The sequence below is a fragment of the Syngnathoides biaculeatus genome, chromosome 11 (genome assembly GCF_019802595.1).
Source record: "Syngnathoides biaculeatus isolate LvHL_M chromosome 11, ASM1980259v1, whole genome shotgun sequence".
NCBI lineage: Eukaryota > Metazoa > Chordata > Actinopteri > Syngnathiformes > Syngnathidae > Syngnathoides > Syngnathoides biaculeatus.
In genome coordinates this window covers 4089819-4116093 of record NC_084650.1, presented here as the reverse complement: position 1 = coordinate 4116093, position 26275 = coordinate 4089819, and the positions used below count along the sequence as shown (strand labels likewise).

At 41.0% G+C, this 26275-nt stretch overlaps 1 protein-coding gene and 1 non-coding gene across 9 annotated transcripts in view; both read left to right on the top strand.

The window, feature by feature from the left end:
- The window catches only part of pigg (phosphatidylinositol glycan anchor biosynthesis class G (EMM blood group)), a 107564-nt gene that overhangs the window by 59830 nt on the left and 21459 nt on the right, over positions 1 to 26275 (top strand). For 7 of the 8 annotated variants that reach the window (XR_009797115.1, XM_061834940.1, XM_061834941.1 and 4 more), the window contains 2 exons: positions 1901 to 2367; positions 8827 to 9018. Coding sequence is in view for 7 of the 8 variants with exons in the window: in XM_061834940.1 (XP_061690924.1) it covers positions 1901 to 2367; positions 8827 to 9018 (659 nt within the window). In the remaining variant the exon portion in view is untranslated. Of the gene's footprint in view, positions 1 to 1900; positions 2368 to 8826; positions 9019 to 26275 lie in introns of those variants that run through there. The other variant, XM_061834944.1, reaches the window with a different exon arrangement.
- trnas-gga (transfer RNA serine (anticodon GGA)) lies at positions 25194 to 25266 on the top strand. Its single transcript has one exon. It is a non-coding gene; the product is annotated as a tRNA-Ser (tRNA).

The following is a 26275-nucleotide window of genomic DNA, read 5'->3' as shown; positions in this document are numbered from 1 at the left end:
TATTTGTCGTATACAATATCCCAACTGCATTGGAATTGGGGTCTGTATTTTTTTATGAGGGCTCAGATGGGTTAAAATACTACAGTTTATCCACTTTATTTTGCACTTACTAATACCCCCCTCCCCGCGCCCCCCACACTGAAAAATGGGTAAATCATTGGTATCTCATATATGACTTGTGGGCCAATATTGGCCCGCTGGTGTGTACAGTCCAGCTCTAAGAATGAACTTGAAAATGAAAAATTACACAAGCTATTGTGGTGGTGAGGAATAGAGAAAAGTTTAGTGAATTATGTTTATACAGTAATCCCTCTCTACTTTACGGATCACCTATCGTGGATTCAGTGCATTGTGGATCCCCCCCCCCCCCCAAAGCCAGATCTCTACGTATTAATGCGCCATCCCCAACGTGACGACATGGACCAATGAAGTATAATAAATAAATAAAAATAATAATTCAAAACAAAAACAAAAAATCTCCAGGATTCATCAGTACAGTACTGTCGTGGGAAGCCGCATTGATGGGGTTTAATGCGGCATCCCCAGCAAGACGACAAGGACTTATGAAGCAAAAAAAAAAGCCATTTACCCCTACTTCCCAGTTGTTCACTTTTTGCGGGTGTATCTGGTACCAATTTACTGCGAAAAATTAGGTATTACTGTATATAAAATTGATTGGTGGTAATTCCGAGGTGTTGGTAGTTTGATTTCATTTTCAAGTGCAATACTAGATAGGCGCCATTATACAATGCAGATGGAAGATCATGATAAATTTTGCACGTGTTTTCAGTATATTACCATGTAACTAATCAATATTGAAATATTCTGTGGGAGTATATGGGAGGAAAATATGTAATCATCAGATTTTAAAATGTCTATGTTGTTTTTGATGCCTGTTTCCCAGATATATTAGGGAGTTTGTGAATGGGTGAATGCATTCATTTTGTGTACTTTGTAGGTTATTGCTTTATGACATTCGTTTCAATTGGAGATCTGCCACATTATGACTGATGCGCTAGTTTAGCGCAACGAGTCAAGCCACTCTATGTAATTTTGCAAGTTTTAGTAAGCATGTTCCAAAGTAGCAACTCAAGTTTGATTCGAGTCAAGTAATGTAACTCAAGTCCCCCACCTCTACTTTACAGAACCAGACATGTAAATTAATAAAACATTATATATAATATACTTAGAAGAGAGAAAAGTAGTTAGTTGGGTGAAAACAAACAAAAACCCACATGCTGATGCTATATCTAACTTGGCATTGTTACCTATGCTGTTGAGTCCTGTTTTGGCGATGTTTATGTCGAGTTTATTTTTCCATACGGTTAGGGTTAGTGACATCGTCAAATTCAACAAACACTTATCTGTAGAATGGTACTGGGAATAGTTACTTTGAAGGGCAAAACTTTTGGTCGGTTGGTCTAATCTTTTATTGCTCCATCCCTCTGCCCATTATAATATATCTTTAAAGGTGACTTCTCATTTCCCTTCTGCTAACTTGCAAAGAACTGATGCAGAAAAAGTATAATGAAAACCCAGTGAAAATAACTTTACATTGGAAGACATTCAATAAATACTTTTATTTCTCTGAGACTATTTGGACTTCATTTTTGGTTTAACTTTCACATGTTTGTCACAAAGTTGTCAAAGAAAAACGGTAGTTGTAGTACATTTGTTGAAGTAAGGCCAAGGGCCCAAATTCAGGCTTGGATCTTTGAGTGTGTGGAAGTCTACAGGCAGTCAAAATCTCACCTAAATCATCTTTGGGTTTGATTGTAAGTGTGACATGTGTGTGTGTGTGTGTGTGTGTGTGTGTGTGAGTCCACGTAAGAAAAAAAAAAACAACCACTTGGCATTCATTTTACTGCTTTAAAGGTTAAACATTTCTTCCTTTTCACAGTCACCATTGAAAAGCAGTAGCAGTGAATGGTCGCTGTCAGAGTTGGATGCGTTGCTGCTGGTGGGCACAGCTGGTCACACCCTCAGTTTGGCATCCAGCAGCTTCATAGAGGAGGAGCATCAAACTTGGTACTTCCTGCTCAACACCCTCTGCATCGTAGTCTTCCAGGATGTGTGTTGCAAGTACTTCAGAGAAAAGAGCGGCCCGGGTGGTGAAGAAGAGCATATCCTTCCTTATAAAGACTTCCATAAAGAAGATATGTACTTCAAAGAGAAGACCAACCCGGGAGATCAGGAAGAGCATGTCCCTCCTTACAAAGACTACCATAAGGAAGAGATCTACTCTGAGAAGTGGTTAGCTTTAGCTACACCGCCCTTCGTTTTGCTCTGCTGTCGACTGCTGCGCTATCTCAACCAGACAGGTGTCCAGTGGGCTCATCTTCCTGATCTGGGCCATTGGCTTAACAGGTGACCAATATTAAATTATGAAATCATAATTGACAGTCTCCTGACAAGCGTTACATTGTAATAATTTTAAACAGAAAATAAACATAGAAACACCCACAATAGGATATGCAGCTGCATCTTGAAAATTAAACAGCTGTGTATGAGTTGGATATCAGATCACAATTTATGCAGACATGCAGGGTCGCGGCTTGACAGACCCATCTGAACCACATCATCTGCTAAAAGCAGAGATATAATACTGAAATCGCCAAAGGGAATCCCATCAGCGCCTCGGCTGTGCCTAGGGATTCTGTTGACAAACATTAGGAAAAAAAATTCTGAAAAAGGGCCACCTTGTTGGAGTTTAACAGTCAGTGGAGATGAATCTGACTTACTGTTGGTAAGACAGACCAAAAACTGATCATACAAGTACCGAACAGGCTGTATTAAGCGGTCAAGTATCCCATTCTCTCATAGCACCACAGGACACTTCAAACACCTTTTCCAAGTAAATATAACACACATAGACTGCTTGTGTTAACTCCCATGCATACTCCAGAACCCAAGAGAGGATGCATAGCTGGTCTGCTGTTCCTGGGACAGGACAAAAACCACATTGCTCCTCCTGAATCTGATATTCAACCTCCCGATGGAACCATTTTCCCCAGCACCTCCAAATAGACCTTAAGAAGGGGGCTAAGGGGTATGATGGCCCTGTAGTTGGAATGCACCCTCCGTCACAGTCTGCCAATTCAGAGGCACTGACCCCAATGTTCGTGCTTTGTTCCAGAGTTATGTCAACCACGAAAGCCTTTTAGGAACTCCGGGCAGATTTCGTCCGCCCTCAGGGTCCTACCACCAATTGGGCTTTTCCACCAACCAACACAGAAACTTCGGCTTCCTGGTAGCAAAAGGGTCCTGTGGCCCATAAAGTTTTTTTCCATTACACTTTAGGCACAGTTTAGGGTAGCTTAAGCAAATGAGGTTGACATTGCATTGCTCAAAGTTGACAACTACTGGATCTAGAAAATGTTGGTATTTCAATCTTTCAAGTTACTGTTGAAGTTAAATTGACTCCATGGTTTTAGCGTTTTTATCAACACCATGGCAGTGCCCAAAGTGCTTTACAAAGCCACACAGAGATTCATGCCCATATTCATACACCGATGGGTGGCTACTGCTATGGAAGGCACTATTATGCCCACTGGAATTCAGTGTCTTTCCCAAGGGCACTCCGACATACAGAAAGTTGGAGCCGGGGTTTGAACTGGCAACTCTTCGGTTACGTAATGACCTGCTCTACCGATTTGATCCACAGTTTGAGGGTCACCCATCCATCTTATATTCAACTCTCCCAATTTTTCCAGCTGTCTCCTGCTAGTTCTCTAAAAAATTTCAGTGATCTCATTTTAGATTTTATGTGACTTTGTTCAAAACTAATATTTTGCTGCATAATGGTATTTCACATTTGCACTTTCAATTAGTGTTACCAGTAGAAAGTACAGTGAATCCACACTATTTGCCGAGAATGGGGACCAGCCCAGACCACGAATAACAAAATGTATAAATAATGGTCACGAAAATAGCAGTGGGGTGAAAAGTGTTTTTTTTTTTTTTTTTTTTTTTTTAACATTTTTACTTTTTTTAAACATTTAAAATTCTTGAGCAAGCAGGGATAAAGTACCAAGAGTTGTTTTTTGTGACTGGTTCAACCCAAAAATAAATATTGGAGAGAGAAAATTAGGAAAAAAAGTTTTCGAAAAGAAATATCTCCAAATAGAATCTGTCTATGTCGATGGTTGTCAGTCCCTTGTTCCAATAATTTAGTGCATTTAAACAAAGACATATTCTGGGTTATCTATTATATCCATCCATCCACTCATTTTCCAAGCCGCTTATCCTCACAAGGGTTACGGGAGTGCCAAAATCAGCAAATGTTGGGCTAAAGGTAGACTACAACATGTAGGTGTAAACATGGAACTACAGTTCCATTACTTCAGGAAAGGTTAATATTTCTTTCATTAGTCCATCGAACTGGTTGTATTAGCTGTGGTCAATTTATATGTGAACAACCAAATAGCTAATAAATGATTAGGATTATGTTTTCATTAATTGTAATTTATATCCAATCTCTATACATTCACATCTACTCTCAAAGACAAACATTTCTCTTAAGGTTTCAGTGCGCAACTAACATAATTACGTTTCCCTTTCTATCTTTTCTCCAACCTCCACTTGTTGCTCAGATTATGACAGATCATCTTGTTTCTAAGTACGAAACTCCTCTGCTACCTCATCTATGCTTTTCTCCTTCTTTAGTGTCCAACCTGGTATAGGGAGGGACTGCCTCTTGTTTAGCCTTCACCACCTCTACTTTTACCCTATGTCACATCTCAATGTAATCCTTTCGCCTCACCTCAGTCCTCTCTTTCCCACTTCTTCTTCACTAACATCTTTCTCTGTATGACTTCCTGTACTTTGGGGTCCACCACCAAGTCTCATTCTCACGTTTCCTACCAGAAGACACACACAATATTCTCCTGCCCATCTCTCTGATCACCTTGGCTGTAGTAATCCAGTCTTCTGGGAGCTCCTCCTGTCCATCGAGAACCTGTCTCACCTCTTTCCGAAAGGCCACACTCCTTTTTCAGCTTGTATCACATAGTTCTCTGCTACCTTTTTTTTTAATCTTTCTTCATACCAGCATCTTATGCTTTCTAGCTACACTCTCCCCTACCACTACTTTACGATAAGTCCTAGTTCATGGTCCTAACTTTCAAAGTCCCTACACTCAGTTGTAGGCTCTGTACTTCCCTTTTCTCTTTCTGCCGAAGAATCCGCTTTCCTCCGCTTATTCATCTTCAACCCACGGTAGCTGAATTTCCACTGATGCCCCACCGGTTAACAATGCCAGGGGCGGACATTAACCCGGGGCATAACCGATCGGGTATGGGATTCTTTAGATGAATGTTCTTATTTGTTTGGCAAAGTTTTAAGCTGGATGCCCTTTCTGATGCAACCCTCTGCATTTATCCGAGCTTGGGACCGGCCTACGGATTGCAATGGCTTGTGCCATCATAGGGCTGTATTTGTTTGATCATATTAAACGTTTCAGTGAGGAGCCTATTCAAAAATGTAAGTACAGTAGAACCTCTGGGTTTGAACAGAATTTGATCTTGTGAAGTGTTCAATGTCCGTATTGTTAAACATAAAAAACCCCAAATCCTTAGGAAATGATGTAAATTAGTTTGTTATCAACCTCCAAATAGTAAATTCAACCATCCATTTTCTGAGCTGCTTATCCTCAGGAGGGTCATGGGAGTGCTGGAGCCAATCCCACCTGTCATCGGGCACACTCTAAACTAGTTGCCAGCCAATCGCATGGCACATGGAGACAGACAACCGTCGCACTCTTAATCACACCTAGGGGACAATTTAGAGTCTCCAATAAAGGCATGTTTTTTTGGGATGTGGGAGGAAACCAGAGTGCCGGGTAAAAACTCACGTAGGCACTGCAAGAACATCCAAACGCTACACAGGTGGGGCCAGGATTTGAACCCCAGTCCTCAGAACTGTAAGGCCAACGCTTTACATCTCCCCCATCGTGTCTGCCAAATAGTAAATTCCCATTTTAGTTCCTGTTTATGTAACAACGCCCACACCCTGTATCCAAACAATAAAAAAAAAAAGCATACTCTTAAAGCCACTTAATATGTATCATTTATGTTTTGGGTTGCGGTGTGTTGGCATTAATGGATGGATGTGGAGGGACGGAATGAGTAAGTGTGATGCCGAAGTCACCCTCCATTATTTGACCAGGTAATTCTCCAGGAGCTTCTCCATTTCTTCTATTACATGTGGTGTTTGCTTTGTAATGCTTGTCACTCTTATGGCAGTAGTAGCTGCCTTTTATTACATTTTTATTCTTTCGGATTGTAGAAATAATCAAATTAGCCATATGATGCGAGCAAGAACCGTAACAAGCACACACCCAATTTTTGTACTTGGCAATTATCGCTTTTCTTACTGTGGTCCCCTCAACTTTCATTTTCCTTTGATGCTGGTAGGACTGCTGTCTTTCTGTGAGCCCATCGCAAAGAAAATACTGGAAAAATAAAAAACAATCTTGAGAAACATTCGCGAATGTGCGTGCTCACATTATGAGCATGCACAGGCTTGAGTATGAGTGACTGCTTGACTTGACGTGGGCAGCGGCTCATCACGGTACCGCCATGTGTGTGCACAACATTGCTCGGCTCAAGTCGGCTACATGTGTCAACGTGGGTTCAGTTTTGCCAGAGAGTTCAGACAGTGAGGATTAGGTCGAAATCAGACGCATTTTTTTTTTTACACAGATTTTTTTTTTTTATTTTTTTTTTGTCGAACCCAGATTTGTACAACCACCGAGACGTTGAAACTCCGAGGTTCCACTTTATCTGAGAATGGGTCCAATACTTTTTCGGAGCACTGTACTTCCTGGGGCTCAGCTTTCCGTTAAATGTGATTAGCAACAGTACATAAATGTGATTAAGGATAGCGATGGAAATATGTTGACTGTTGCCAGTAGAGTGCTAAGTAGATGGAAACAGTACTTTTAGAAGTTAATGAATGAAGAGAATGGGAGAGAGGATAGAGTTGTAATAGATGAAGTATCTGCAAGCAACAGTATGGTTTCATGCCTAGAAAGAATACCACAGATGCATTATTTGCCGTGAGGATGCTCGTGGAAAAGTACAGAGGAGGCCAGAAGGAGCTACATTGTGTCTTTATAGACCTAGAGAAAGCCCATGACAGAGTACCAAGACAGGAACTGTGGTACTGCATGCGCAATTCTGGTGTGGCGGAGAAATATGTTAGAATAGTACAGGACATGTATGAGGGCAACAGAACATCAGTTAGGTGTGCCGTTGGTGGGTCAGAAGAATTTAAGGTGGAGGTGGGACTGGTGGGATCCACGCTGAGCCCCTTCCTGTTTGCGGTAGTAATGGATAGACTGACAGATGAGGTTAGACTGGAATCCCCTTGGACTACGATGTTCGCCGATGATATTATGATCTGCAGTGAAAGCAGGGAGCAGGCAGAAGAACATTTAGTAAGATGGAGGCACGCGCTGGAAAAGAGAGGAATGAAGGTTAGCTGAAGTAAAACAGAATATATGTGCATGAATGTGAGGGGCGGAGGAGGAGTGAAGCTCCAGGGAGAAGAGATAGCGAGGGTGGATCACTTCAAATAGTTGGGGTCAACAATACAGAGCAATGGAGAGTTTGGTAAAGAACTGAAGAAACGGGTCCAAGCGGGGTGGAACAGTTGGCGGAAGGTGTCTGGTGTTCTATGCGACAGAAGAGTCTCCGCTAGGATGAAGGGCAAAGTTTATAAACAGTAGTGAGGCTGGCCATGATGTACAGATTAGAGAGAGTGGCTCTGAAGAAACAAAAGGAAGCAGAACTGGAGGTAGCAGAAATGAAGATATTGAGGTTTTTGTTCGGAGTGAGCAGGTTGGATAGGATTAGAAATGAGCTCATTAGAGGGACTGCCATAGTTGGATGTTTTGGAGACAAGGTTAGAGAGAGCAGACTTAGATGGTTTGGACACGTGCAGAGGCGAGAGAGTGAGTATATTGGTAGAAGGGTGCTGAGGATGGAGCTGCCAGGCAAAAGAGTGAGAGGAAGACCAAAGAAAAGGTTGATGGATATTGTGAGTGAGGAAATGAGGACAGTGGGTGGAAGGAAGGAAGGTGCACGAGACAGGCTTGGATGGAAAAAGATGACAGGCTGTGGCGACCCCTAACGCGACAAGCCAAAAGGAAAAGAATATTTTTCTGAAGTATTCCTGAGCCATGTGGCGAGAGAGTGAGTATATTGACAGAAGGGTGTTGAGGATGGAGCTGCCAGACAAAAGAGCGAGAGGAAGACCAAAGAAAATGTTGATGGATGTTGTGAGGGAGGAAATGAGGACAGTGGGTGTTGGAGAAGAAGATACACGAGATAGGCTTGGATGGAAAAAGATGAGATGCTGTGGCGACCCCTTACGGGACAAGCCAAAAGGAAAAGAAGAAGAAGAAGCAACAGTTAATTCATAATTTAACAAGGGGGCAATTTCACACAGCACCAAGTTGCATTGAATTGATTTTTTTTTTCCCCCCTTGATTAAAATTACCTTTTAAAATCTGAATTTTGTGTTTACTTTGGTTAACCTGGTCTATTTACATTTCTTTTGTGACTATTGTTGTGACTATTATTTATGAATAAATTAAAGTGCAAATCAAAATATTATGAACCATTTATCATGTTCTGTCTTTCAAGCTTGGCTGTTATCTTCATTATTCAAACTTGATTTCTGTAAATAGAACTTTGAATATCAGTTTAATCAATTTTATTTCGTCTTTAAATATGCCTATTTTTTTTTTACATATTTTGGAAACAAAGTATTTCTTTTTTTAATTGTAAAACATGTTTATTTTTTATCCTTTTCTCTTTGTAGCTCCGAGCACAAAGTGGTCCTGTCTCTGCTGTCCGCTTTCTCTTTGGTTCTCATCTACTTCCTGATTCAAAGACGGTGCTCGTTGGTGTCCAAGTTTGCCCTTGCACTTGGACTTTTGGGGGTCTACAGCTACCGGGCAGCTGTCGGCAATGTCTTGTTTCCCTGGCAACACTCCGGTCGGACGATGTCCAAGTAAGTTTTTTTTTTTTTTTTTTTTTTTATGAACCATTTGACCATGACCATTTTTCGTGACTGTAATATATACATATATATATGTATAAAAAAGGACAAAAGATTTCCCAAGCTTTAAAGAACTCAAGGAGCACTGTGAAAGCAATCATATATAAATGGAAGGAGTATCAGACCACTGCAAATCTACCAAGACCCAGCCGAACAAGGAGAAGACTGATCAGAGATGCAGCCAAGAGGCTCTGGATCAGGGGTGCTCAATACGTCGATTGCGATCATAGTTTCGGTCGATCGTGATGGCGTGCCGAAAAAAAAAAAAAGACAGCCGTATTTTTTTTTTTTTTTTTTTTTACTTTAGCTCACCGCGCATGTGCAAGCAACGACAATACAGGAAAACACGCTGTCAGTGATCCAGACCCCCCCCCCCCTCTATTTTAAGCTCTCGCTTAAGAAATCTTAAACATGAGTATGGATGCTGCAGTTAAGAAAATAAAAACGCACCACTTTCATACAGAATGTGAGGCGGACAACTTTTTCACAATGTCATTTTCGAAGTACGTTTGCCTCATCTGCCAGTGTAGTGAAATGTGGAACGGCATTTTCGAACTGTTTATGCAAAATACGACACCGACATTCCGCCGAAAAGCAAGCTGAGAATGAGAAAATTGAACGAACTAAAATCCCAATTTGCTGCACAGCACTCACTTTTCACACAATATTGTTCAACAGCGAAAGTTGCCACTGAAACATCGTTGCCGGGTTCGTCACATCATCGTTAACAAGAAGTCCTTCAAAGACGACCTTTTGAAAATAAGGCGAAAATATTATCTTCAATGAAATCTCTGCAGCTGTAAAGGAGTATAGTTACACGGTGCTGTGAAGCCACGGCTGATGTGTGGAAGGACATCGGAGATTGTGTTTCTCACTGCAGTTGGACGAATCTAGTGACGTGCGTGACACAGCCCAGGTGTGCATTTTCATTCGTATAGCGTTTAGTGATCATCAACGTGAACTCAGATAGTTACAAAAATGTTTAAAGTCAATTATGTTGCGTAATATTTGCTCATGCGGTAATGCAAGCCACACAAACAATACATTTACGCATAAAGAATGCTCAGTATACTTTAAAATAAATATGTTTTGCATTTTTGTAATGGGTAGTTCTAGTTCATCATTGATTATTCTAAAAATAATAATAATAATAATGAAAAAAAACACGTCACACATCCCCCTGTCGATCGCAAGAGCTTGGATGCTTGAGAAGTAGATCTTGTGGTAAAAAAGTCTGAGCACCCCTGCTCTGGATGAACTGCAGAAATCTACAGCTGAGGTGGGAGAGTCTGTCCATAGGATCACAACCGTACACTGCACAAATCTGGACTTTATGGAAGAGTGGCAAGAAGAAAGCCGTTTCTCAAAGATACTTTTTATGGGTATCATTTAAAGTTTGCCACAAGCCACCTAGGAGACACACCAAACATGCGGAAGAAGGAGCTCTGGTCAGATGAAACCAAAATCCAACTTTTTGGCCACAATGCAAAACAATATGTTTGGCGTAAAAGCAACACAGCTCATCACCCTGAACACACCATCTCAACTGTCAAACATAGTGGTGGCAGCCTCCTAGTTTGGGCCTGGTTTTCTTCAGCGGGGACAAGGAAGATGGTTCAAATTGATGGGAAGATGGATGGAGCCAAATACAGGACCATTCTGGAAGAAAACCTATTGGAGTCTGCAAAAGACCTGAGACTGGGTTTTTATTTGTTTAAAAAAGTTTATAATATCCAATAAATTTTGTTCCACTTCAGTGTTGTGTCCCACTTGTTGTTGATTCTTGACAAAAAAAAAAAAAAACATTTTATGTCTTTGTTCGAAGCCTAAAATGTGCCGAAAGGTTGAAAAGTTCAAGGGGCCCGAATACTTTCACAAGGCACTGTAGAAACAATAATTTGCACCTATGGGCATCTTACACTTTTTAATTAACCTACTATGCATTTTTTGTGGATGTGGGAGAAAACCGTAGTGCCTTAAGAAAACCCAAACTGAGAACTTGCAAACTCCACACAGGCAGGACCGGAATTTGAACCTACGTCCACAGAACTGTGAGGCAGGTGAGCTAACCAGTTACTGTGCTGCTTGTCTTATATTTTATTACAAGCACAATTTGACTTTTTTTACTTAAAGTTAAGTTGTGTTGACAAGTTGCTGTTTTTTTGTCATTGCTATTTTTCTAGTACAGTGCAATAATCAAGAAAAAAAAAATCAGCAATTGATATTTTGCCTTTTTAAGAATCTAGATTCAGATGCAGAACACACACACACACACACACCACACACACACACACACACACACACACACACACACACACACACAGAACTTCCCTCCTTTTTTAAAATAATGACTGCGCAGTCCTGTTCAGTTTTTCAGGTCTGGCTCCAACCATTACCATGCAGTCTCCTGGCCTTTCATAACCTTTCCTGTCCTTCTTGGCAGTGTCTTCTACTTGTGCTCCTAATTAAAAGTGCAACCTCTCACCCTCCTCTTATGAAGTGCACCTGAATGAGTCATTGCGAGGACCCTCTGCTCTTTTAGCACACTGTATGATTGACATGTTGATAGCTAGCTTCTCTTCTCCCCTAGCTTTTTGTCAGACATCAACCAGTCTATTTTCTCAATATATGATTCATACACAAGTATCAAAACAGGATATTTAATGTTCAAACTTATGCACTTCTTCATTTGTTTCTGCAAATATGCTCGTTAAAATAGCAAGCCTATGTCACCTTTAAAAAAATATTTCAAACAAGTGGCAGTTCTTATCTAATGTGCTAATTTAGTGTAATGTCCAAAATTTTCTTATTTATAAACAGGGTTCACAATTTGCAATATACCATCGAAAAGTAATAGAAACAAATAATAAAAATGTATTTTTTTAAAGTAAATAATTTCTTTTTCCCCAAACATGAATTAGCTCAACATCAATGCAATTGTTTGAAGATCTGCTCTCATCTTTCCTTCAGAGACTGTTTTTCTACTTGAAAGAACTGACGATTGAATGTTTGCTTCTCATAGATTTACAATGTTTGTAGTTCACACCTGCATGAGGCATGAACAATTTTATCTTTTACAGAGCTCTTGTGCTAGTTTCCAGTTCAAATGTATTCATGCATACTAAATCACGCTTAAAAATGGAAATATATTCAAACCCATCTTGAGACACCTGTGAACCCCTAATACAGTACACACAGAAATACGCACATACAGGGGCTCTTTCTGTCTGGTCCAGCATCAGTCATTGGCATTATACATTTTACTGCCCCTAAAGGTAATCTTAGCCAGTACCGAAGCCCCATTTCTGTGTTCAAGATGATTTTTAAATTATCCCAAAGGGGAAATAACAGGCGTTACATCAGAACACATCAGTTTGCTGGAGTATTGGCAAACAATAAATACATGCAATTTAAAATACATACTAAGAAGAAGGACTTTTTATTCAATGATTTTACGATATACAGCACCACCTGCATTGAGGCTATGGTGAATCTATTGATTGAGGTTGGTGGTGAGGGGACTTGAGTGACAAGTTGTGGCAGCAATTTGATTGCAGCGGGCACAAGGATTGCCGGCGCCTGAAGTGCTCAGTTCTGTTCCTGGGTGGAATGATGTGCTGACTAAATGAGCTGCCCACCTGTCAGTCCTCATTGGAGAGAGAATGAGAGGAGTTGTCCAATATGGCCCTGAGTCTGTCCTTCATCCTTATCCTTTACCACTGAATAATAAAGTATGTGGTCCCACGTAGAAAAACAAGATCACATGTAATCAAATGTTTGTCAGAATTATCACAATTCAAAAGAAACTGAGCTGTTATATCAGTAATATTCACAGAAAAATTCCTGAACTTGAAACTTTATCTGTTCATGAGTTAAAAAAAATCACATCGAGTATTGTACAATTACAATTTATTGAAAATAGTACATGGAAATTGCCTGTTCTCTAGAACCTTGGGTCGAACTCAATCCCTTTTAAGTCATTTCTCCACTGTGATTCTTTTGTGATGAGATAAATTAACCTCATTGGAAATCATGGAAATTATAACAGAGTACAGTCTTTTTTTTTTAAGCCACACATAATTCACATACATATACAGTAATGTTCTACCCTCTCTGCATGTGTGCATCCATCCATCCATTGCTTTTCTGAGTGTTCATATGGGCAGTCGCTTTAGCAGGGATACCCGGATTTCCCTTTTGCTGGACACTTCATCCAGCTCTTCTAGAGGGATCCCAAGGCGTTCCCAGGCCAGCGAGAGACATAGTCTCTCTAGCGTGTCCTGGGTTGTTCCCGGGGTCTCTTTCCGGTGGGATGTTACCGGAAAACCTCTCCAGGGAGGCATCTAGGTGGCATCCAAATCCCCAACCACCTCTTTTTGTTCCTCTCAATGGGCAGGAGCAGCGGCTCGACACTGAGCCCCTCCCAGATGACCGAGCTTCTCACCCTCTCTCTCAGAGAGAACCCAGACACTGCAGATGAAACACATTTTTGCCGCTTGTGTCTGGGATCTTGTCCATAAAAGTTAATAACAAAATCAGTGACAAAGCGCAGCCTTGACGGAGTCCAACTCTCACTGGAAACGAGTCTGACTTATTGCCGGCAATGTGGACCAAACTCTTACGCCGGCCCTACAGTGAGTGTAGAGCTGGTATCAGGGGATTAGGTACCCCACATTCCCAAAGAACAACCAACAGGACTCCCTGAGGGACACGGTCAAACGCTTTCTCCAAGCCAAACTGGTTGGGCGAACTCCCATGCATCCTTGAGGATCCTGTCGAGGGTGTAGAACTGATCCAGTGTTCCAAGGCCAGGACGAAAACTGCATTGCTCCTTCTGAATCAGAGATAAGACTTCCCGATGGGCCCTCCTCTCCAGCACCCCTGAATAGACCTTACCAGGGAGGCTGAGATGTGTGATCCCTCCTATAGTCGGAACACACCCTCCGGTCCCCCTTATTAAAAAGGGAGACCACCACCCCAATCCAGAGGCACTGTCCCCGATGTCCACGCGATTTTGCAGAGGTATGTTAACCAGAACAGGCCCAAAACACATTTGACAGCTCGATTTCACCGGCAATATGGCACCGTGCAAACTGCGATTTCACGTGCACAAGCCCTATACTTCGGATATGAAAAGTGAAGAAAGTACAGGTAGACTCAACAAAGTCCAAATCTAGTTGTTAAGGAAAAAATAGTAGCATTCAAAAAGTGCTGTATGCAAAAAGGGATTTGACCTTGTGTAAAAGGCTGAAAATATTGCCAAACAATTCAGTTTTTTGTGCAGGGCTGTGAAAATGTATTTTCCCCCCTCCTGATTTCTGCTTTTGTTTTGCATATCTATCACACAGGTTTCCAATCATCAAACCAATCTTATCACTCAGACAACACAAGGCAATACCAAATGCAGTTTGCAAACAATAAAAAAAAAAATCCAAACCTTTCTGACCCTCTGTGAAAGTGTAAATACCCCTCCACCCCCACCTTCCTTGTTTAATCACAGTCACTGTGATTAACTGCTGATTTGGAAAGTTGAGTTCAATTTTACAAGCCACACCCAAACCTGATTACCACTATACTTTGCAGTCCATCATTCTGGAAAAACTTTACAAACACATTTCCAAACACTTTTCCAAGACTTTGGGGCTCCAGCAAACCACTGCCATAGCCATTATCCACAAATGGAGAAAACTGGAAACCAACTGAAATTACTTCGAGTGGGACGACAACTCATCCAGGAGGTCACAAAGGAATCTTGAACAACATCTAAAGACCTGCAGGCCTCCCTGGCCTCTGTTAAGGTCAGTTTTCATGACTACCATAAAAAAAACACTGGCCAACAATGGCATCCACAGGAGAGTTCCCAGGTGAAATCCACTGCTGGCAGCAAAGAATACAAAGTCTCATCTCACATTTGCCAAAAAACATATTGATGATCCTCAAACCTTTTGGAGAAACATTCTGTGGGCTGACGAGTCAAAAATTAATTTTTTGGAAGGTGTAGGGCCCATTACCTCTGGCGTAAAAATGGCACAGCTTTTGATAGAAATAACATTGTGCCAGCAGTGAAGCAAGATGGTGGCTGTGTGATGGTCTGGGGATCCTTCACTGCCTCAGGACCAGGACTACCTGCTGTGATTGATGGAACAATGAATTCTGCTGTGTACCAGAAAACCCTGAAGGAAAACGTCTGGTCATCAGTTCACGCTTCAATCTCAAGCGCTCTTAGATCATGCAGCAGGACAATGACTTGAAACACACCAGCAAGTCCAACTCTGAATGGCTAAAAAAAAAAAATAAAAAAAAAAAAAATTGGTGTGTTCATGTCAAAGTCCGGATTTAAATCCATTTGAGATTCTGTGGTGTGACCTGAAATGGGCAGTTCATGCTCTAAAAAACAATTGAAACAATTCTGCAAAGCAAAGTAGTTATTAAATACAACAGACTATTGCACAACTGCACTCATTAAACCTTGACACCCCTTGGTCATTGCACTGGACTATGCTCTAATGGGCACTCTAAATGCTTCAAAATTCTGTAAAGGTTCCCTGTCAATTGCCTATTGTCTTTCATTTTTGTTAGTTGGTTTGTTCTGTTCTTCCTACTCAACATGTATGTCGTACTAGGCAGCACTGACTACGGAGAAAAATTCCTCATATATTGTGGCATACATGGCCAATAAAGCTGATTCTGATACTGAAAATTCCTCCAGAGAGATGTGAAAGACTCATCACTAACAGTCTCAAACTCTTGATTTCAGTTATTGCTGCCAAGGGTAGCACAACCTGTTTATAGGTCGGGCAATTACTTTTTCACAGAGGGTCATAAATTGTTCTTTTTTTTTTGTGCCCAAATAAATGTTACTGTCATTTGAAAACTGCATTTTGTATTTCCTTGGGTAATCTATGATATAAAAATTCCTTTGATTTGAAACCTGTGTGTGCAAAAAAAAAAAATCAGGAAGGCAGTGAATACTTTTTCATGACACTGTGTCTGTCCCTTGGAGAATGTTATGTTTCCACACTCTGCTTTCATGTTGTCTGTGTGCAGTGTTGGACTGGCTTACTTAATGTGTTAGCTTCATGCAGATCATTTATGAAGTGGGGATTCCAAAACATGAGGTGACATAACAACACCAGTGCTTGTTTCCAAGGTAACATAAAATCTTGACAGCCTCTCGGCTCCTTACCTTGAGATACTTTTCTCTTTCCTCTGTTGGGTCTATTAACAGCATGCTAGGTGAAATTGATTCACCTTGCCATGTACTGGTGACTTTAATAACCTTTCAAATATCAGACCTTATATTTGTTTGTAGTAAAGAAGACGCTATTTTTGATACATAACTGACATTGGTTTAGAAGAAATCTGAAATAATGTCAGCCACTGAGCAATGTCAAACCTGCTTCTCCCCAATACTCAAAACATTTTGATTTTTTTTTGACGATGCATTGTAATGTATTCTTAGAGTCAGATGTTAGAAGTTCCCCACTTCTTAAATGTCACGTGATCACAATATAAATTGTGATGGATGTGGACAGGGTAATTTGCAATCAAAGATGAAAGTATTGATGATGGTGGTTAATCATAATTTTCCAACCAAGCTCTGGTTGCATGTCGGTAGGACTGAGAATAGTGCAAATTACATATTCAATCAATCACTCAGTCTACTTAATTTGGTATGTGCGTTTTAAAGTTTCCATAATGTTTTTAACAATACTGTACACAGGTCATGTTTTTGCGTTCTGACCTTTGGAACCTATTCCTAAAACAACAGCATTTTATGTCATTTCTCCTGAACATCCTCTTAGGAGAAATACTTTGACTTCATGTCCATTTCTAGAAAGTCATCAAAAGGACTAGGATGGATTTGATTAGATTGTTGTTCAAACGTCAAGGAAAAATCAAGAGTGGCTTAGGGTGGCATCGTAGGAAATGCTGATGTAAAGTGTCATGAAATATTCATGAATCTGGCAACAAAAGTTGGAAATAACTGCAACCATTTTGGAGGGTAGTAGTTGAGTATAATGACATAAATGGCAAACAACTTTTATTGCCCAAATGAGATAAGATAATGAGTATGTGCTCTGAAAATGTCCCAATTTGATCTTTTGGGGCTATTACCTATTGCTGACCTCACACTTTCATTCTTGTGTCTGTGTCTAAGTAATTAGTGGCGCAATTTTGCTTTTGCTTTCAAAAGTTCCTTAAACAGCTTCACAATTATTTTGTTGCTTCTGGCTTGCCTATCAAGGAGACAATACCCTGCTTCCTTTACGTTATCACTATGTTCCAAGCTGCCAACCAAGTCTCTTATCCCCAACAGGTAGTGCACTGTGGGATGTTGGTTAATTTCTTTTTTTTTTTTTTTTTTTTTTTTAAACATCCCTGGGCATAAAGAACCTCATTATTTGATTAGAATCTTTAGATTTAGGTTTTATTCTATATTGTTGCAATGCGAATGGATATTTATTCAAACGCTCTATCAATTCAGTAAGAATTATAAATACACAAGAAAATGTAGACAATTATGAAATTAATTTTGATGCCATATAGAAATGTCATGTCACATTTGAAAATAGAAATGCGTGGATAACTTGTTCATATGGTGTCAAAGTGAAAAACATCATCGTCGTGTTTTTACACTGAAAAGGTAAAGTGCATGTAAACTTTTGAACCTTTTTATTTTGGAAAATTATATAAAAAATGCACAATAATAACTTGTGCATAAGGAGCACAAAAATAAAACTGACAATTCTGCGTTTATTTGTTTAGCGCACTTCATACACACGGTACTGTAACTCAATGTGCTTTACATTATTAAATGCATTTGAATACAAAGAAAAACTTTAAAAAAATAAAAGAACAATTAAACAGCATACAGTGCAACAAATATAATTGAAAATTGGAAGTAATCTCGAGAATAAAAAGAGTTTTAAACCGGGATTTGAAAACATTCACACTTGGGGCTGATATCACCTCTGTTGGCAACTTATTCCATTTTTGTGCAGCGTAATAACAGAATGGGGCTGCATGGTGGGGCAGCAGCAGAGCGTTGGCCTCACAGTCTGAGTACTGGGGTTCAAATCCCGGCCTACACTTGTTTGGCGTTTGCTTGTTCTCCTCGTACTTGCGTGGGTTTTCTCTGAGTACTCCAGTTTCCTCTCCCATCCCCAAAACATGCATTAAGTGGGTCAGAAAAATTAATGGATGGCGAGATGGATAATAGCTAAATGCTGCTTCACCATGTTTGCTTTGAACTCTGTACTCCACTATTTGACCTTATTGTCAGTCCTACTGTTTTTGTATTCCATAAGCATTTCGTATCAAGTATTCAGGCCCTAAACTGTTTAGTGATTTATGGAACAGTAGCAGAACTTTAAAATCTATTCTAAAGATGACTGGAAGCCAGTGAAAAGAACTCAAGAGTTGAAATTACATGCTCTGACCTCTTTGTTCCGGTCAGAACCCAACCTGCAGTATTCTGAATTAGCTGCAGCTGTATAATGTTGTTTTTGAGTAGTCCAGTCAGAAGACCAATACAATAGTCAAGTCTACTTGAGATAAAAGCATGGATGAGCTTCTCCTGGTCTGCTTGACACATGCAAGCCTTCACTCTAGATATGTTCTTCAGATGGTAAAAGGCAGTTTTAATAACTGATTTGATATGATTGTTGAAAGTTAAGTTAGAACACCAAGGTTTTGGACCTGATCTTAGTTTTTGAAGATAGTGAATTCAGGTATTTACTAATAGCAGTCTTCGTTTCTTTGTTGCCCAAAACAATTATCTGTTTTGTTGTGGTTCCATACATGTGTGCTCCGTGAAATCACATGCAAAGCGCGTCTCACTGGGCAGGAGTTGAATCGCTTCTGAGGATTTTGTGGATCAATATTGCACTCTTGACAAATAGCAATGCATTGATGAATCAATATATTTAGACACCCCAAGCCCCCATGATTGCCCTGAATAGTGCACTACGTCATATGCCAGTGTTTTTCCTCTTGACCTGTCACGATATAATGTGGGTCGGTTAGATTTGTTGTTTTTCCGTAAAGGTTTTCTTATGGATAAAACATTGTTGGGGGCTTTGGGGAAGGCTGTGGCCCAACAAGGTCGAATGAAGTGCCAGGGCCCAGTCTCCAGAGTAAGCTTCAGCATGCAGTGCAAATGTAATGTATACTGCCACTTATAGGGGTGAGAATTGAAAACCAATTCTGAATTAGACTAGGTCTAGTTGACAGATTCCACTGGAATTATACACCTACAAGAATGCCGATTCTCCTCAACGATCCTTTCATTTCCTAGCATAATGTTACCTCACCACTGGTCCAACAGTACACATCTCTAAGTTACTGAAAGATTTTCCCCGCTGAAAATGGTCCAAAAAAACATATTGGACAAAAATACTTTTATGATTGAACTATCCCAGCCAGGGAAGGATATTATGATGATGGAAGAGGGAAAAATGTGAAACAAACTTGACAAGAAACTAATGTTAGCCTCAAGTCGATTGCAAAAGATAAAAGTGCGAATGCCGTAAACGGCAGTAGGACCACAGAATGGCGTTAAGAAATAAGGCAATTGAAAAAATGTTTAGGACCACTGTGTTTATACAACAAAACGACAAAAATATATATAATGTACAGACTCCTTTTCCCTTTTGGCTTGTTCCATTAAGGGTGGCCACAGCGTGTCATCTTTTTCTTTGTAAGCCTATCTCCTGCATCTTCCGCTCTAACACCAACTCCCCTCATGTCTTCCCTCACAACATCCAGCAACCTTCTCTTTGGTCTTCCTTTCACTTTTTTTTTTTTTTTTTGCCTAGCAGCTCCATCCTCACCACCCTTCTACCTCTACTTCTACTCAGTTTCTCCCTCTCTCAACCAACGAAGTTTGCTCTGTTGAACCTTGTATAACTTGTAACTTTGGCTGCAGCTCTAATGAGCTCATTTTTAATCCTATCCAACCTGCTCACTCCTAGCTAGAACCTCAACATCTTCACTTCACTTCATTTTCACTGCCACCTCCAGCTCTGCTTCCTGTCTGTTGTCTCTTCAATGTCACTGTCTCTAATCTGTAAATCATTGCTGGCCTCACCACTGTTTTATAAACTTTGTCCTTCATCTTAGCAGAGACTCTTTTGTCACATAACACACCAGACAACCTTCCGCCAGCTGTTCCAACATGCTTGGACCCATTTCTTCACCTCCTTACCACACTCACTATAGCTCTCCATTGTTGATCCCAAGTATTTGAAGTCATCCACCCTCGCTATTTCTTCTCCCTGGAGCCTCACTCTTCCCTCCACCACTCTCATTCACACACAAATATCCTGTTTTGCTTATGCTGATCTTCATCCATCCATCTTTCTAATTGTTCCTCCACCTCCTCCCTGCTTTCACCGCATATCACAATGTCATAGCCGAAGGGGACTCCAGTCTAACCTCATCTGTCAGCCTATCCATTATCACAGCAAACAGGAAGGGCCTCAGATCTGATCCCTAATGCAGTCCCACTTACACTTTAAATTCTTCTGTCACACCTATGGCACACATCACCACTGTTCTAGTGGCCTAGCTTCAGGTCTAGAGCCACAGACACAATGTAGCTCCTTCTGACCTTCTCTGTACCTTTCCACTATCATCCTCAAGGCAAATAATGCATCTGTGGTACACTTTTTAGGCATGAAACCATACTGTTGCTCGCAAACCTCCTGAGTCTAGCCTCTGATACTCTAACCCAAAATTTCATTGTGGGGCTCATCAAAGATTATTCTTCTGTAGTTCCCAGAGCTCCTTTCTTCAGGCCTCCTCTCGCCCGCTAGTATTCTGTTGAACGAGTTGGTCAAAAACTCCACAGCTACCTCTTCAAATTGCTTTCATACCACCACAGCTATATCATCAGGACCAACTGCCTTTCCATTTTTCATCCTCTTTAATGCCTTTCTAAATTCCCCTTTACTAATCATTGCCAGTTCCTGGTCTTTTACATTGCCTATTCTACTCTTCCTTCTCTCTTATCTTCTTCATTCTTCAACTTAAAGTATTCTTTCCATCTCTTTAGCAAACTACTGGCACCAGTCAACATTTCCATCTCTATACTTAATCAACTTTACTTGCTGGACATCCTTTCCATCTCTGTCCCTCTGTCTCACCAACCTGTAGAGATCCTTTTCTCCTTCTTTTGTGTCCAACCTGGTGAACATGTCATCATATGCCTCTTGTTTAGCCTTAACCACCACTACCTTTGCCCTACGTCGTATCTCACTGTATTGCTTTCTCCTCTGCTTAGTCCTCTGTGTCCTACTTCGTTGCTAATCTCTTTCCTTGTATAACGTCCTGTATTGTGGCGTTCCATCAGCAAGTCTCCTTCTCCCCTTTCCTACCAGAAGAGACACAAAGTACTATCCTGCCTGTCTCTGATCACCTTGGCTGTAGTACTCCAGTCCGGGAGCTCTTCCTGTCCAACCAGAGCCAGTCTCATCTCTTTCCGAAAGGCTCCACCACAGTCTTCCTTTCTCTACTTCCACCATATGGTTCTCTGCTCAACCTTTGTCTTCTTAATCTTCTTCCCCACCACCAGGGTCATCCTATGCACCACTATCCTATGCTGTTGATCTACACTCTCTTATAATACAACCTTACAGTCAGTAACATTTTTCAGATTACATTGTCTGCACATGTAGGTCACCCTATGTTCCTGCCTCTTCTGGAAAAAGTGTTCACTACTGCCATTTCCATCCTTTTTGCAAAGTCCACCACCATCTATCCCTCAAAGTTCCTTTCCTGCATGCCGTACATACCCATCACTTCTTTTTCACCCGTTTCTTTCACCAACGTGTTCATTACAATGCGCACCGATCACAACTCACTCTGCATCTGGGATGCTCAGAACTACTTCATCTAGTTACTTCCACAATTTATCTTTCAACTCTAGGTCACATTCTACCTGTGGGGCACAGCTGTGAATCACATTATACATGACACCCGCAATTTCAAATTTCAAGCTCATCACTCGATCTGATACTCTTTTCACCTACAAGACATTCTTCGCCAGCTCTTCCTTTTAAAATATCCTCTACTCCATTCTCATCCCATCTACTCCATGGTAAAATAATTTAAACCGTGCCCCTATACTTCTCGCCTCACTATATTTCCACCAGCTCTCTTGGATGCACTATATACCAACCTTTCTCCTAATCATCATGTCAGCAAATTCCTGATCTTTTCCTATCATAGTCCCAACATTCAAAGTCCCTACGCTCAGTTTTAGGTTCTATGCCTTCCTTTTCCTCTTCTGCCGACGAATCCGCTTTTCTCCTCCTCTTCGTCTCCGACCCTTAGTAGCTGAATTGTTTACCCGGGCCATGACCAATCTGGTATGGGATTCTTTAGATGAATGCTCATATTTGTTTGGCAAAATCTTATGCTCGATCCCCTTCCTGACGCAACCCTCTGCATTTGTCCGGGGTTGGGACCAGCCTACAGATTGCACTGCCTTGTGCCCCCATAGTGCTGCATTTAATTGCTACGGACTACAATGCCTAGAATTTACCCTTGTTTGAAAACCAAAATCTTCCCTTCTACTTAATGTTTACTGTTTAAGGTTAATTAGTTTTTGTTTGATAAGAGTAGTTATCAAAGTAGTCTCATAGTTTTAGGTTAGGCGTTAATCTCGTTCCTTATCTTTTGGAGTTTGCATGCTTACTCTGTGCACGTGTGGTTTTTCTGCAGGTGCTCCAGTTTCCTCCCACGTCCGAAAAATATGCATGCTAGTTTAATTAAAGACCCTACTTCCTTTGTAGGTGTTAACGTGTATGTAAATGGTTGTTTGACAATTTATGCTCTGTGATTGGCTGGTGACAAGTATTGAGTGAACCCTACATCTCACCCAAAGTCACCGGGAATCGACTCCAGCTCTGCTCTGATCAGCCATACAGACAAGCACGCACGCACGCATGCACGCACACGTGGGCGCACGCACGCACGCACGCACGCACGCACGCACGCACACACACACACACACACACACACACCACACACACACACACACACACACACACACACACACACACACCAACTTTCCTTTTCCGAAATCCAATTGTGCTTTTGAACAAAACTTTAGTATTCGTATTGCTGCAACAAATCTATATTCTTTTTGTTTGTATCCTATTTCTAATTGAAAATATTAACAGTAGCATATACAGTGAAGAAAATAAGTATTTGAACACCCTGCTATGTTACAAGTGGGAGCCACCTAGAAATCATGGAGGGGTCTGAAATTTTCATCGTGAGGTGCCTGTCCACTGTGAGAGAGATAATCTTAAAAAAAACAAAATCCAGAAATCACAATGTACGATTTTTTTAATGATTTGTGTGATACAGCTGCAAATATGTATTTGAACACCTGTCTCTCAACTAGAATTGTGTCCCACAAAGACCTGTTAGTCCGCCTTTAAAAGTACACCTCGACTCCTTGTATTATCCTGAATCAGATGGACCTGTGTGAGGTCGTAAGCAGCATAAAGACACCTGTCCACCCCATACAATCTGTAAGACTCAAACTTGTAACATGGCCAAGACCAAAGAGCTGTCCAAAGATACCAGAGACAAAATCGTACAACTCCACACGGCTGGAAAGGGTTACGGAGAAATTTTCAAGCACCTTGGTGAAAAAAGATCCACTGTCGGAGGAAACATTAGAAAATGGAAGAAGCTAAACATGACGGTCAATCTCAATCGGAGTGGAGCTCCATCCAGGATATCACCTCGTGGGGACTCAATGATCCTTAGAAAGGTGAGGAATCAGCCCAGGACGACATGACAGGACTTGGTCAATGACCTGAAAAGAGCTGGCACCAGCGTTTCCAAGGTGAGTGTTGGTCATACTAAATATTGCATGGCACGGAAGGTTCCCTTGCTTAAACCATCACATGTCAAGGCATGTCTTAAGTTTAAGTTTGCCAATGTCCATTTGGATGATACAGAGGAGTAATGGGAGAAGGTTTTATGGTCAGATGAGACCAAAATGGAACTTTTTGGTCATAATTCCACTAACCTTGTTTGGAGGAAGACGAATGATGAGTTCCATCCCAAGAACACCATCCCTACTGTGAAGCACGGGGGTGGTAGTATCATGCGTTGGGGGTGTTTTTCTGCACATGGGTCAGGACGACTGAACTGTATTAAGGAGAGGATGACCGCGGCAATGTATTGTGAGATTTTGGGGAATAACCTCTTTCACTCAGTCAGAGCATTAAAGATGGGTCGTGGCTGGTTCTTTCAACATGACAATGACCCGAAGCACACAGACAGGAAAACCAAGGAGTGGCTCCATAAGAAGCATATCAAGATTCCGGTGTGGCCCACCCAGTCTCCATACCTAAACCCAATAAAAAATGTTTGGAGGGAGCTGAAACTCCGTGTTTCTCAGCGACAGCCCAGAAACCTGTCTGATCTAGAGAAGATCTGTGTGGAGGAGTGGCCCAAAATCCCTCCTGCAGAGTGTGCAAACCTGGTGAACAAATACAGGAAATGTTTGACTTCTGTAATTGCAAACAAAGGCTACTGTATCAAATATTAACATTGGTTTTCTCCCGTGTTCAAATACTTATTTGCAGCTGCATCACTCAAATGAAAAAAAAATCGTACATTGTGTCTTTATGCTGCTTACAACCTCACACAGGTGCATCCGATTCAGGATAATACAAGGAGTGGAGGTTGACTTTTAAAGGCGGACTAACAGGTCTTTGTGGGTCACAATTCTAGCTGAGAGACAGGTGTTCAAATACATATTTGCAGCTCTATCACACAAATCGTTAAAAAAATCATACATTGTGATTTCTGGATTTTTCTTTTTCGATTCTCTCACAGTGGACATGCACCTATGATGAAAATTTCAGACCCCTCCAGGATTTCTAAGTGGGAGACCTTGCAATATAGCAGGGTGTTCAAATACTTATTTTCTTCACTGTAAATGTGATATTCCACAGACATTGTCAGATATCTGTTGACAACCATTTTTTTTCAATCCCCAAAGGAGTCCAACAGAGTGATGCTTTACTGCAGGCAATTCATTTCGCCTTCCAGCATACCTTTTAATTATTGATATTACCATTGATATTACCATGGGAGGCCCCGTAGCTCAGTGGTTAGGGCGCTGGTTTGGAAAACCAGGGGTTGTGGGTTCATATCCCACTGGGGCCTCCACTCCCTAAGAAGGGTTGCGTCAGGAAGGTCATCCGGCGTAAAAATTGTGCCAAACATATGTGCGTTCATCTGAGATGACACGCTGTGGCGACCCCGAAAGGGACAAGCCGAAAGAAACAAACAAAAACCATTGATATTACCATGGCTCTGCGTGTACTGACCAAAAGGATAGAACAGAAACACAATGTATTCTGAGTAATAAGTGAGCAAAATATGAAATATGGAATGAGGCTAAACTTTGACAACATGTCATAGACATCATTTTATAAGATAATATGCTATAAACTGCAATTGGCTGACAACCATTACACACGGGGTACACACTCCCTTTCCCCCAGTCAGCTGGGATAAGCTCTAGTATGCCCGTGACCCTCGTGATTAAAAGCGTAAAGGAAAAGGAAAAGGGGATGGAATGCAAATACAGTTTAACAAAGATGATTATAAAATATGCAGTAAGCAAAATTGCGTCGTCTCCCCTTCAGACTTATTTCTGGTATGAGGCCAGTTACACATCTAAATACACAGGTTGCAATTTGATTTAAAAAAAAATATATATATATCTTTAAGGGTGGAACGATATGATTTGGTTATCTATGGAAAGCAGAGGTGGCGGTACAAGGGGGCAGGGAGGCATGTGATCCCCACGCTTTTTATCCTTTGTCCAAACGTTTGTGAGGAAAAATCCCCTCAATATGGCTAAAGGTGCCCCTGAGAAATATTCAACCTCAAAATAGTTAATGTGCATCCTTTGCCCATACACCGTTCATATACTTTTTATAACCACTCCCCAGTGTGGTGCAAGGGGGCATTCACCCAGATGGGGCATCATATATTTTTTAATGGACACACCCAGTCAGTCACATGCTACAGGCATCCACTTTCACTTTATTTTTTGGGTGAGTCATTCATTGTGATCACATCTGGTCCCAAGTTCCAGAAATGTTAGTTTGAAATACTGTATTAAAAAATGTTGACATTGATAGTCCACCTTGAAAATGCTTCGAGT